The sequence below is a fragment of the Mycteria americana genome, chromosome 7, assembly GCF_035582795.1.
Source record: "Mycteria americana isolate JAX WOST 10 ecotype Jacksonville Zoo and Gardens chromosome 7, USCA_MyAme_1.0, whole genome shotgun sequence".
NCBI lineage: Eukaryota > Metazoa > Chordata > Aves > Ciconiiformes > Ciconiidae > Mycteria > Mycteria americana.
The window spans coordinates 30,195,057-30,209,015 of record NC_134371.1 but is presented as its reverse complement, the minus strand read 5'-3'; the positions used below and the strand labels follow the sequence as shown (position 1 = coordinate 30,209,015).

Genomic DNA, 13,959 nt, shown 5'->3' with positions numbered 1-13,959 from the left:
CCGGCGAGCGCCCCAGGGCTGCTCTAGGCAGCGGAAGGGCACAGAGGCGCCAAGGTCTTCCAGGGAGGCGGTGAGGCGGGAAGGGAGGCACCGCCCTCCGCCTGCCCTGCCCCTCATGAATATGCAGTAGAAGCGTCCCCGGCGGCCAATGGGCGCCGGGCGGACTATGAATATGGGATGAGGCTGGGGCCGCGGCCCTTGTCATGCGGGTCCGGCAGGCGGCGGGAAGCGGCGGCCGCGGCGGGGCGCGGGCCGCAAGATGGCGACCGCCATGTACCTGGAGCACTACCTGGACAGTGAGTGCGGGGCCCTGCGCGAGCGGGGGTGGGGGGAGGGGGGGGGCGCGAGCGGCGGCTGCGGCGGGGGCGGGGGCGCGAGCGGCGGCTGCGGCGGGGGCGGGGGCGGCGGCGCGGGAATTAGAACTGCGCCACGGGCTGGGCGCCGGGGGCGGTGCCGCGGTGCGTCATCAGCTGTGGCCGTGGTGCGTCATCACTGCCTGTCGGGGAGTGGGGCGGTGAGGCGATGGCCGGTTGCGCGCCTCCCGCCTGTTAGGCCGCTCTGCGTCCCGCTCTGGGCTGTCACACGCGGTCCCCGCCGTCCATGGCGTTGGTAACGGCCGGCCGCCTCAGGCGCCGAGGGCTCGGGGCTCTCCGCTCCCGGCAGGTGGCTCCGGCGCTCCCGGCGCGGGCAGCGGCGCCGCTGGGTTCCTCTCACGCTGTGCGCGACCGGCTCGCTACTAACAGCGGGACCGACGCGGCTGCTGGGTAAGCGTCAGTCGCACGAAGGCCGGTGCGCGTGCATACGTGTCCCTAAGCTCTCCTGATGTAAATGGACAGTTTATGGTACGTCAGACTAAGCGCGCGTTCAAGTGCGGGCCTCCTGTTGCAAAGGCTTAGTTCTCAGAGCGCTTCTAGTCATGGCCAGGGGCAGCGTGCTGCTTCTGCATGTGTACCTTTAGCATAGCTGTGCGTAGTCCAACTGCTGGCCCCCTAAGGCGGTGGTGTTTCTAGCTCTGCTGAGTTGGTTCAGTGCCGCGTGTCAAAGGTGGGATGCTATGAGGGCTGCTATGAGGAGAACAGGCTGTAGTATTTCTTGGCCTTTCTGTTCCAGGTATCGAAAACCTGCCTTGTGAGCTGCAAAGGAACTTCCAGCTGATGCGGGAGTTGGATCAGAGAACAGAAGGTGTGTTCAGGTATTTCAGTAAGTGAAGTCTGATGGAGAGCCTCAACCTGAAGGATGGGAAGAGTCCTGCGGAGACTCAGCTTTACGGGATGTGTCTCCCCTCTGATGCTTTTCCTTTTCTCGACCTGAGCGCTGTGCAGTGTTTGTTTCTTTTCTGTGAGGGCTCCAGCTCACAGAACTAGGGTTTTTTTCAACAGCTGCGTGTTAATTTGTAGCTGTGTGATGGCTCTACCTGATGGTCCCTTGGATGGCCTTACTTGCATGCATTTCCACATCTACTGAATTGTAGATTGCTGTGTGTCTTGCAAGACCAATTTTTTTTTCTTTTTTGAGGTTTGTGTTGGTATCTGGTTGCACATCAATGATTTTCAATTTGAACCATTAGAATGGTAAATGGCTGTGTAGCAAATATAATGTTCTGTGTGTGGGAAGAGAGGCTGAAGTTTGTGAACCCATCGGTTCAGTCTCTGGTCTTAACTGTGAGCCCCTCCGCTGAATTAACTGTAAAATGCTTGAGAAATCAGAATCACACCACAAGTGTTGAAGACTGAATACCTTTAACTTCATTTTTTTTTAAAAAAAAAGGTAAATACATTAAGGGATCAGGGGAAGTCAGAAAACTGTCAGGAGAGGTCTTCTAAATACTGTAAAGAGGTAGAAGAAAAAAATACTTGCTTTGGCAGACAGCTTTCTCATGTGTATATACTTTGCTTTTCAGATAAGAAAGCAGAAATTGACAGTCTTGCAGCAGAATACATTGAATCAGTGAAGAACATGTTACCCGAGGAGCGAGTGGAACACCTGAAGAAAATCCAGAGTGCCTACAGCAAATGTAAAGAGTACAGTGATGATAAAGTCCAGCTGGCCATGCAGACATACGAGATGGTGAGGATCACAACCAGTGAGACTTTTGTTAAAAAGGCCATAGTCTGGAATGAGGCTGCTGGTGGACATGGAAGACATTTTCACAGTGTCCGTTTTCCCTCCCATATTCATGTTTTGGGTTAAATATCTTACTGAAACAAATTGCTAGTTCCCAAGCTTATTTTTCTTACTGTTGCCCTCCGTTGTATTAGCAGGTTTTGTGGCAAGTAGGCTTCTCTTCTGGTGAAAGGTTAAATGAGTTTATCCCACTTGGAGACTGCTTGATTGGTAGTATCTCTCTGCTGCGTAATAGTGCCAACAAATTTATCCCACTCCATCCTCTCCAGCAGTTCCCCTGTCACCTGATAATTTATTTAGGGCTGGTCTTAATCATAAACAACATTTTTTGAAGTCAACTTCAGTACTATATTATGGAGGAATTGAAGTAAATCTGTTCAATTACCTTGGTTTCCAAGTGACAAAAGAAAGCAGACCTGGCAGCTCCACCATTCTGGTTGTATATTGGACACCAAACTTTCCTCAATGGACCCGATGGGAAAATGGACCTGATCTAGAGATGCTTTGGGTTCTGCTACATCTGCAGCTGCAGTACATTTTCTTGCTATCAAATACTGCAGAAAAGTAAATTACTTCACAGGGATTGAAAAGTGTCCTAGATAACCACTAATTTGAGGACTAGGTATTGCAGCAACACAGTTTGGGGGTGGTGTCTTAAAATACCTTTGCTACATCTCTGTTCTGTAAGCCACATTATTGCAACCAGGGTAGTACAAGGTCCTTACTTAATGTGTATTGACTTGATATTGGAGATAGTCAGCAGAAGCCTGTATTTGTTACTAAATTTCTTCAAATAGTGTGCCAGTGAAATGCCAGAAGAAATAGACTGATCTACTCAACACATCTCATGGACATTAGTTGTATAATGTATTTTGAAAATTGCAGGGAGAAAACAATTCTTTTTGGTATCTCTCATCGTCTTGTTTTGTTCTGCAAACCATTAGCCTGAGTTACTTTGACTCTCCTTTATGTCACCTCCTTCCCCCTTTTCCTTCCTTTTTCTTTGCCTGTATTGGGATTAGGTCCTCTTGCTTTTTCCTGTTTTCCTGTGGCTTTATCTTTTTCTCTCTGCTTTAATTCCCTTTGTGTGTACCATTTCCCTTTTTCCAGTTTCATACCCCTTTCATGCCTTGCTCTGTGTTAGTATTAGACTCCTGTTCATGCCAATAACGGCTTTAGACCTTCCTGTTTTCGTTTGGGCATTTTTTAAATTTTTTTTTAATTCAGTTTGTGGTTTCCTCTTCTGTGCAGGTGGATAAGCATATCCGCCGGCTGGATGCAGACTTGGCACGGTTTGAAGCAGATCTGAAAGATAAACTGGAGGGCAGTGACTTTGAAAACCCTGGATCTCGAAGCCTCAAAAGTGTGTAAATTTTATATGTTTGACAGCTTTTTCCAGCGCTGAGCGTATCTAACCAGAAAGGCTAAGGTATAAAGTAGGCTGTTATTTCTGGAGGAAGAAAAGAAGTACACCATAGTGTACTTTTCTACTTGTTTTTAATGTTCTTTAAATTTTTACAGTGTTCTGGTGGGCAATAAACAGATGAAGAAAAATCTAGTGCTGGGATCTAACTTACTGTCTCTGCTTGCCAGATCACCCTGAGGTGGTGCATGGTTAGTGGTTGTAAGGAGGCTACTAGCCAAGGGGGAGCTGTGACAAAACTGAACTGATGTTCTTGCAGCTCTTGAGTGTAACAGTTTTAGTTTCAGGCTTGATCTATTACTGAGTAGGTTCTAAGATCATTTTGTGGAGAGATTTGTCTATTTTCCTCCCTTTACCAGAATTTGAATACTAATCAAGCTGAGAACAGCAGGAAAAATTAGGAGTTAAAGGAAAGGTTCAGTAATGTATACTGGAAATCTTGTATGGTTACAATGAAATTTGAGCATGGTTAACAGCAGTATAGCTTTATGCCTTTGATCTATGAAATAAGGGGTAAGATCAGGGATGTGAAGATAAAAGTTGCGTTAGTTATTGAGTAACCAATTAACTGGCTGAGTGTTTAAAAATATACTGAGATTTTAAAAAAAACTCCCTACAGTATGTCTAATCAAATGTAATGCTATTTATATCTTGTGCAACAATATGGGCTAACGTTGTACTGCAATGATTTAATTGCCAAAACTGCAAACACAAGACTTTGGTGCTCAGTCATACTACTTGCCTATTTGGCATGTTTGTGGCATAAAAATGTATCTCGGAATCAGCATTCATATTCAATTACATATGAAAGAAGGATTTCTAAACAATAAATGCATCAAAAGAAAAACATCTGGGGATTTTTCTGGTATTCAAATAAATTGAAATGGTGGGGTTTTTTCTTTCATAGAGGGACGAAGTCAGAAAGACAAAAGAGGCTCTCGCGGTCGAGGCAGGCGAACATCTGAAGAAGATACACCAAAGAAAAAGAAACTCAAAGGAGGGTAAGGCATACACAGTCACAGCTCTGGTGACTTTGGCTTGACACTTCATGAATTTTCCACAAGCTCATGTTACCCTATTTATGATTCATGTCTGGATGGTGAGCAGTGTTAGAGTGTTCTGGTCTTACTCCATTTCATTAGTTCCCTGCTTAGGACAAATCAGCTTTGTTAATTAACTTCTTGGTTGGCATGTGGAAACTCAGCATGCTTGGAATGCCCTCTGTCTGGAAGGACAAGATCAATGTCTCTGTTGCTGTTGGCAAGCTGGGAGAAAATACCTTTGATTTTTGTCATGCGGCTGTTTTTAACAATTGCTTGTGGTCTTGATTGTAAAAAGAAATATTTGCCCCTTGAGACAAAAACTGATGTTTTATTGTTCTAGACATCTTGGAGAATTTTGGCAGTTGTTTTCAAACAATCATGTCCTAAATAGTCTTGAGTAATCTAATTTGGTTTTGTGAAGCAAGGAAGAAAGCATGTCCCCTCTCTATCATATGATTTATATTAGAGGGGCCCTGTTAATTCTAATTTTTCAGTTGGTTAAATGGAGGGGCAGAAAAGAAAAAAATAGTTTCCACTGAGCGTTAGTGACATGTCAACTTAATACATTCCTGTCAGAGCAAGGTGGTTCACTCATACCTGGCAAGGAGAAAAGAATATATATATATTTTAAAACTGCTGGGGGGGGGCAGGGAATCAGATTCTTCTGTCTGCAAGCAGAAGTGATCTGTACCTTAATTTTGTTAGTGTAGTCATGGCATCTACAAATCATTTTCATAATCCTTTATAGTCAAGCTCATGTTTTGTGTTTGATCAAACCTACATTATGATTTTAACTATTGGATAATATGTGATAATGTAATCTAAACTCTGAAGTACGGTCAGTGTGTTTTAGGAAAGATACTGTTAAAAACTAATTTTCCCAAGTGGGATTTAGATCTTGGAAACATGATGTTGCCTACAACTGAAAAATGTTTTATCCTCAATCTGTCCTTGTCCACAGATCTGAGTTTGCTGATACCATCCTGTCAGTGCATCCCTCGGATGTCCTAGACATGCCAGTGGACCCCAATGAACCGACCTACTGCCTGTGTCACCAGGTGTCCTATGGAGAAATGATTGGCTGTGACAACCAAGATGTAAGCATTTGAGATTATTTATTTTCAGATGTTCATTACATCACAACACTGTGAAATCGGGGGGGGGGGGTGTGGGGTGTGGTACTTGCTCGATTAGATTATACAAAATGAAAGTAACATTTGTGAAACACTAAGCATCTCCTCTGTGGGTTTTTCCTTTCTGTTTTGCAGTGCCCAATTGAATGGTTCCACTTTGCTTGTGTGGACCTCACCACCAAACCAAAAGGGAAATGGTAAGTATGACAACATACAGCTTTTTTATTTTTATCAGGCTACAGTTTGCCTCAACAAGAATCACAATAAGAATTAAAACCCTGTTGTGACCCTTCCTGACAGAGGAGCTTTGCTTTTGTCATCAGAGGGTTTGCAGTCCTCTGTGGTTTGGGATTGTGTTTCTGTGAAAGTAGAAGGTACAAGTGGAACCTTCTTCCTAAAGTCTACTTCCACGGGAGTCTTAGATTCTGGTGGGAGCAAAACAAGGACCCAAGCATATGCAAAATTGCATGATAAACAGCAGTTTTTGATCTGAGGCTTGTGTAAATGTGTACATGTTACATCTCAGGTTTGCTGTAGTGTCACATAATTGTGGCTGTGGTTAAAATTGAGAAGAGACATGTATTTATTTTTTTCACTTCTGGAAGTTTGAAGACTGCTCTAGGTTTTGCTTATATATGTGCTCATCTTGGAAAGAATCATAGGCTTGTTCTGTACTTGGTTTCTGTTTAATGGACTGCTCTCATCTAATTAACGAGATGCCTATCAGAAACAGGCTTAAGTGAAAGAGAACTGCAATCATTGGAGGAGGGAATGAATTGGAGGAACATATCTTTTTTTCTTTTGCCTGTAGAGGAAGCTTGTGTGACAAACTTTGAGAAGTTACTTGGAGTAACTTCTAGGTGAACGAAATAAGGTGAATCAGAGCTGTGAGGGGCTGATGAGCCCTGGAAGCCTTCTAGTACTATCTGTCACTTCTGCCCACCTGAGTTGGTACAGTTCATTTTCTATTTGCCCAGGCGTCCTGAATGTCATGAAAATTGTTGCAGTTACTTAAATTGGCTGCTTTTAAACCACCTTCCCACCCACTTGTCCCCAAATAATAAAAAAGTTCTTGGGCTATGTGTTGTTAACTTCAGGAACTAATTACTGCCTCTCTTTCCCCTGTAGGTTTTGTCCTCGTTGTGTTCAGGAAAGAAAGAAAAAGAAGTAGGGAGTAGAGGGGAATACATCCTCTGAGGCAAGAAGAATTTAATATATACCTTCATTCATGTTGCAATATTATCTTTGATTTTTTTTTTTAATTTTTTTTTTAACCTACCCTCCTTCTTTTTCTGGTATGATATTTAATTATCCAGTGGCCAGTTGTAATTCCTGTTCTTTCATAAGAAAATGACTTTGGGAGGGAGTCCCAAATCCTTTTGCCACAGGGATTTTATTTGTGTTACACTTGCACAGCACTGAAATTGGTGTTATTATGAAGTGCTAGGGCAGCCAGTAGCTGTAGTCTCTGCTGGTTTATAGGAGTCTGTGAAACCACATAAGGCATTGCAGGAGAATAAAATACCTATATCTTCAGCATGGTGCATTGCCGTCATGGAAATAGTTTAGGCCTGGAGCTTGGTGTGGCAGAGAAGAAGGAATTTTCTCCAATATAGCCTGCATGAAAGAAGTAGGCTCCATTGTTTAGGTGTGAAGTCCATTTGTTGTGCAGTTTTGTAGTACAGAAAGGAACAGGAAAGCTGGTTAACTGTTTCCAGTGTCTATTTCCTCAAAGCTAAGTACCGTGCTTAGTTTTGACAGGGCAGGGATGGGAGAGAGGTATGATCATACCTTCTCTTGGGGAATTTCTTCTGTCTACCTTTGCACTGCCTTTATTTTACTTGATCTTGCCCCCATTCACATGAACCTTAACAGAAGCAAACCATTAGACTTTTCACCTCCTTCTAGAAAAGGTTTGTCTCTGTTGGGAGAAAACCTTTAAATAGCAAAGGAATTGTCCTGCAGTGTTTCTTAGTGACAGTAATATTGAGAGAGGGTGTTAACTTTCCTGGCTGTTACCATTTCTCTGAAGATCCTTTAAGTACATTACTGTGAAGATGAAACCTACAGTATTCTTATAGAGATAGAAGGTCAGATTTATTCATAAAATAAGATGAAGGCCTGATTTTTGTTACTTGTGTTTGCCTGTGTTGCACCTGGGTAAATCAGGAAGACAAGCTTTAAGGGGAAGCTCCGTGAGGACAAGGCGTGCGTTGCTGTGATGGAGCGGCAAAGCTGAAAGGCGGGCATGCGGTAGCTTGGTGGGGGGGTTTGAATAGCATTTGCTATGAAGCACTGCTGTTGATGAAGGCCATTCAGCAGGAATGTTTTAAAATGACTTCTTGTCTTTTTTAGGGGGGGCACATTTGCATGTTCTTGACTTCTTTAAGCTGCCTTTCAGATTATGAATGTGAATCCTTGCTGTCATCACAGTGTCAGTTGCTGCAGCGGAAGGAAGAGAAGGAAATCAGGAACAGGAAAACAAAAGTATTTCTGGTTTTTTTCCTTCCTCTGAGTTATAGCAGATGCAGAAGTTGAGGGAAGAGCAGACTTAACTCTTGTCTTCATATATATATCTCCTGTATTATGGGGCTTACCTGCCTACAATAAAAGATGTTGTGAAAGGTGGTTCTGCTGGTGGAGAAGAAAAAAAAAAAAAAAGCCCCAAACCAAACCCCCCTGCAGCAATACGCACCAGGGTTCATGAACTTCGCTGGCTGTGATCCCTGATGGGTGTTGATGGCAGCTCTGTGCAGGGCTGTGTACTACTTTGCATACCATTATGCAGGAGCTCTTGGTATAGACTGCTGGCAAGGCATTAAGAAATTTCCAGATAAGCTTTTGTTCTGCTGTAAAAACAATCTGAATAAACAGTACAGAAGAAAAAAAACACTTCTAGTCAGATTTTGGCACTGTTTCCAAAAGAAAAAAGTCAGTCTTTTTTCCCTGTTACACTGACCCTCATACTTGTGTTTTGCAATGAAAGAAAGTAGAATACAGCTCTTGCCAATTTTCCTTCCCCGCTTTGGTCTGTTGGGCTTTGTAGATGCTGCAGGTATGTCAAGACTGACATAGAAGAAACCTCTTGATACTGAGACAGCTTTTCTGTGAACATTTTGATTTATTGCATCTGCTAAGGAAAAAAAAAAACCTGTCTCCAGGGTCCTTTCATTTTAAATGTGATATTGCACGTGTCTTCGCTATGTTGCATTACTCCATATGTTGTGTATGAAGTTTCCATAGTTATGTTTACAAGATGATGTACATTTGTCATTGTTGCCATTGTAATAGCACCCAGAAAGCACACAGACAAATCAAAAGCGATTGCTGGAGGGAAGGAGGAGGAAAAGCAGTCACACAAACCTGGACTTAGAAATACAGTCAGCCCTCTTTTTCTTTCTGCCTCTTTTTTTTTTTTTTTTTTTTGAGAGCAAATGTAGTCATGATACCTCATGAGCCAGCCTGTAATTCAGTAACCAGTGAGTGAGACCTGTACCTCATTGATCTGCTACACTGGATTAATGTAGGAGTGTTACTGTGTCCTGAAGACTAGTGTTGATGCCGTTTCAGGTTTTATTTTCCCCTTCTATCCAATGGTATTGTGTACAATTCCCCCCCCCCCCCCCCCCAAGGCTTTATCACCATAGATTAAGTGGTATCACCATAGATTAAGCATTTGATTTGAAACGATCTCACAATTCCATTGCACCTCTGTGGAGGTCTTGCTGGAAATGTGCCCTTATGGAAGTGCGCAGCTACAGATGAAGAAGTACCAAGCTGACCACCCTCAGCTCAGAAAAGATGGTGAGGTGGGACAGCAAAATGCATTTTGTTAGCAAGCTTTCTGGGGCTTGGAAGAGCAGACATTTTTCTTTTTGCTTTGCTGGTTAAAATGGAAAATAAGCTCTAGAAGGTAGCATCAGCCCTCACAAGGAAAGATACTTCGCTAGGAATTGTGAATGGTGTGAGGTACAACATGCTCCTCTTCTTTATGATGTAACATCTCTAATGTGTCAGAACATCTGACATCTGATACCAGCAGTAAACCGTCCCATTCAGAACTTACCAGCACAGGGGCTCTGACAGGCTCAAGAGCATCTCTTGGCCGCTTACACCTGGCTTAAGGAGTTAAAAAAAAATCTCTAATAGAAATACCAGTAGCCTTCATTTTTGCTTACTAAAGAATTTAAATCTTTGTCCTGAATTTTGAATGTATGGTGTTAAATATACTTTTCTGGAGAAGAGTGAACAAGACTGTGATACGTAAAGGAATGTTCCACTAAAGATTGTCGAAGCACCCAGATACCCTGCGGGGTTCAGCTTCATTGCAGCTTGTCCAAACTGGAGGTGAAAGAACTTTAACCCAGTTGTTCTATTTTTTAAAGGAATTAGATCTATGTTCCCTTTGTAAATGGAAGAGAATATAAATCTTTTTATTAAAAAAAAAAGGAATGTAAAGTAAAAATGTATATCTGTATTTTTGGATCATGTTATAGATAATGGATATATTGTTATAAATAAAGTATTTTTGGGAACAAAGACATATGAGAGCAGCACAGGAGTGCTTGTGGTGGTGACGTGTGGGTGGCTGTACCGTGGGGATGAGTGACCCACACTCCGGCTGTGCTGCCCTGGTTGGCAGGGTCTGTGCGAGGTTGTGCTGTACAGGAGGACGGGGGCGTGCCCTGTGTGGACACTGGCGGACAGGAAGCGGGATGAACATGAGGCGTGGGCCGCGCGGATGAGCCCTGCGAGGACGCGCGGGGGCGGGCAGCCCCCAGCGGGCGCCGGGACCCCCGCGGCTCCGCCGTTCCGCGGGGCAGGTGGGCGTGGGGGTGCTGCGGCAGCCTCCTACCGCCAGGCGGTGCTGCCGCCTGCCTGTGCTGAGCGCATGCGCCGTGGCAGAGTCACCCCTCGGCCTGGCCGTGTCGGGGGCCCGGGTCTGGGTGCAGCGGTGCCTCACAGCTGCCCAACCTCTGTTGCTGCCTGCACCAGGAAACGCCTGAAGCTGCCAGGCCCAGAAGCGGTGTCAGGCGGGCCGGGTTTGCCCCTCCCCCCCCCCCCCCCGCCGAGGGGTGCGTGAGGCTGCCGCGTCCTAGCTGGGGTTTGGCGGGTGGTTGGTCACAGCGGAAGAGAGAGCTTCTGTCTGAGGTGCTATGCGATGGGTATCCCCTCCCACCCCCGGGGTATCGCCTAGCCGGGGGGTTGTCACACGTGGAGGGGCCTGTTCCCAGCTCCTCACAAACTGGGAGAGTGCCTAAGTTGCTTCCCCTGGGAGAGGAACCCCCAGTGCCGGGGCGGCAAGGAGGGGAGCTTGCATGTGAGCTAGGCCTCTGCTTTCCAGGGTTATCATGGGGATTTCCTCTGCGGTCCCCTGCTGCTCTGTGTGGAGTCGCCAGACTCAGCTAAGATGGCTGACGAGCTTCCACAGGAGGATCTTGGCACAGCAGAGTGTGACTTCTGCCCTGGGGACACTTCAGCAGGGGAAACTGCCGGGTGCACCCACACGTGTGGTTTCCGTGCCGTGGGGTGTGAGTCCTCGGGGCAGGAGAGTGCTCCACGCACCCTCCTCCAGCTTCCAGGAGGTCATGCTGACTAGTGAGCGTTACAGAGTGCAGCGGTTGCCCTTCTCCTGTGTGTCCGACAGCGATGTGGCTTTCTTTGAGCATATAATGCCAGGTAGAGTCATCACAAATCCAGAGGAATTGAAACCATTTAATGTGGACTGGCTTAAATCAGTCCAAGGTAAGCAAGCTTGTTTATTTTTCTGTTTTTGTAAAGCCTCCTCTCTCTTTCTGTTAAGGTACCAGAATGAAAAGTCTGCCAAGGAAAATCTCATCTCTGTTTATAGCAGACCATGTCTTTACAGACCTGGCAAAATGAGTTTTCCTCATAGAAAATATTCCTTTGAGAATTATCTAATTTCTGGTAATCTTTCGGGCTTTTGTTAAAATCTAAGCCCTGTTAACTTATTAATTTTTTCCTGAAACAAATTGGTTCAGTTAACAGTTTCTGAAGTTTTGGCTGAACCTCAGAAAACAAGTGTTGTGAATTTTCTGTTACTTTTGTCAAAGATTTCATGAGAATATAAAACATCTTCTGTTGCCCCCACTGGCAACCAATTCTACGTATACAGACAAAGCTTTTACAGTGCTTTAAGGGAAATCCTGCTATTGAAAATGTTTGTTTTACAAGTGATTAAAATGACACTGCCTCACAGTGGAGGGAGTGTTATTATTTCAGACATGATGCATTACCACCTTTCTCTTTCTGACCTCTGTAGAGCCCACAACTTGCCTTAAGAGTCCCTTGCTTTCATTGCAGGCTGTAGCAAGCTGATGTTGAAGCCACAGACAACAGCAGAGGTATCTCAAGCTCTCAGGTAATGTGCACCTTTTCTGCTGGACTTTTTGATGAGGAAACTCAGGTTTAGTCTGAGAGCGTCCAGCAGGTGAAGGGGAACTTCTAGATGTTCGGGCAGTAATTGCTCAACCATTGGAATTATTGAAGCTGTTTTCTTCTTGACTGCGTGTCTTGTGGTTGAGCTCTGGTGACTTCAGCTCTCCCTTCTGCTCTTTATATCCCCACTGCCCTTGGACTGCCCACTGTTTCCTGACGTACCTTTTGTTCCAGCTGTACCCAGGACAGGAGACACTGCATACTGTTGCTGGCGTGGGGGTATGCATGTGCTGGTGGGTAGGCAGTGTTGCTCATCTAAAAAAACTACAGGATCCTAATTAGGGCTGTTTTCACATAGGGAGCTGAAATTTTTCAAGGCAGAAGGGGGCTTGAACCTGTGCCTTATATTTCCCAGGCCCAGTGCTCTCCCTGGCCCTTGGATTTTCTGGGTGATGGTGTTGTGTCAGTATTGGGCAGAAACAAAGGCCAAACTTTCATTTGTTTTAAAAAATAAAATTCATCTTTCCTGGCCAGATGTCCTTGCAAAAGCTGAGTGGCAGCACCAGACTTCTCAAATCAATGTTGATGGCTTTGAGTAGAAGGGTCTTAAGAGTGCTTAGTGTGGAGGAGAGAAATGGCAGGGAGAGATTAGCAAGTGGATTCAGTATTGATGGCTTTTCTGCTCAAGTAAATTGTCAAAATTAGACACTGTACCAGTGCTCAAGAGGAGCAGTTGTGTTGAAGGATTCAGGAGGGTCCATCTGAAAAGGGAAAGAAGGTTAGGCCAGAATCAGGCAGTTTGAGGAGCTAATGTTTTGTCCACTAAATCAGTAAGAACACTTCCCTGGTTCACTGGTGTGAGCACAGATCCAGTTGGGCATCAGTATGCAGGATCACCATTTGGCTGAAGAGCTAAAAGCTGCACAGAGCACATACTGTGCGCTATATATGCTAAAAGCATATATAAAAGCATATATATATGCTAAAAGCATATATAGAGCACAGTAAAGTCAGGGCTTCTGAAGTAACTTCTGGTGCAGTGCGGCTTTGTGCCATCTGTTGTGCAAGAACTTCTGTGAGTTTGGAGAGGATGTTTGCAGGGATATGGCAGGCTGGAATGTGAAGCAGCTGAGGCATAGGTGCACATGCTTCATTGCCTACAGGGCATTAATTTATTGAGGGGAGGAGGAGGGCAGTAATGTCTTAAACCACTGCTAGAGGTCATCTGTCAGAGCCACTGAGGAAGTCAAATTGTAACAGAGACTGCTACATAAATAGCTTAATTGTAAACAGAGAGAGCCGTGATTTCCAGGCAGATGTTGCATGGCAGATCTGTAGATATGTGTGGGGGTAACCCCAAGTGTTCATTCCTTTCCTCAGTGCTGGGTGAGTTTAGTGAGGAGTTGTGCTTTCTAACTTTTGCAGTGAAACTGCTCCTTTGTATCAATTTAATCTTTAGCCTAAATGCTGCTTAATTTTAAGGAGTGTTGGGCACTCGCACAACAGTAGACGTTTGTGTGGAAGTGAAATTCTTCTGATAGACTGGATTACGTTTCTAAAATGTGGCCCTAAAATTTATGGCCCTAAAAGGACTTCAGAAACCTTTTTCCTTCCAGGTACTGCTATGAGAGGAACCTGGCAGTGAACCCACAGGGGGGTAACACAGGCCTTGTTGGGGGCAGCGTTCCTGTCTTTGATGAGATCATTCTCTCCACTGTTCTCATGAACCGGATCATCAGCTTTGACAAGGTGTCTGGTAAATATTGTAGAGACGTGAGGCACAGAAATGAGTCCCAGGCCCTCAGCCAGCCATTTTCCTGGCAGACGATAGCTGCGA

General features: G+C 44.9%; 1 protein-coding gene across 14 annotated transcripts in view; it reads left to right on the top strand.

The window, feature by feature from the left end:
- Positions 1-46: 46 nt before the first annotated feature.
- LOC142412444 (inhibitor of growth protein 5) overlaps positions 47-13,959 on the top strand; it is a 20,468-nt gene continuing 6,555 nt past the window's right edge. Inside the window, exons 1-10 of one of the 14 annotated variants that reach the window (XM_075507703.1) lie at positions 47-296; positions 1,111-1,182; positions 1,901-2,067; positions 3,376-3,487; positions 4,455-4,548; positions 5,552-5,687; positions 5,859-5,920; positions 11,068-11,468; positions 12,007-12,105; positions 13,739-13,876. In XM_075507703.1, coding sequence (XP_075363818.1) covers positions 260-296; positions 1,111-1,182; positions 1,901-2,067; positions 3,376-3,487; positions 4,455-4,548; positions 5,552-5,687; positions 5,859-5,920; positions 11,068-11,468; positions 12,007-12,062 — 1,137 coding nt within the window. In that variant the 5' untranslated portion in view covers positions 47-259 and the 3' untranslated portion in view covers positions 12,063-12,105; positions 13,739-13,876. Of the gene's footprint in view, positions 297-585; positions 843-1,110; positions 1,193-1,900; positions 2,068-3,375; positions 3,488-4,454; positions 4,549-5,551; positions 5,688-5,858; positions 5,921-6,851; positions 6,922-8,078; positions 10,253-10,635; positions 10,875-11,067; positions 11,469-12,006; positions 12,106-13,738; positions 13,879-13,959 lie in introns of those variants that run through there. The other 13 variants (XR_012776487.1, XM_075507696.1, XM_075507699.1 and 10 more) reach the window with 13 other exon arrangements.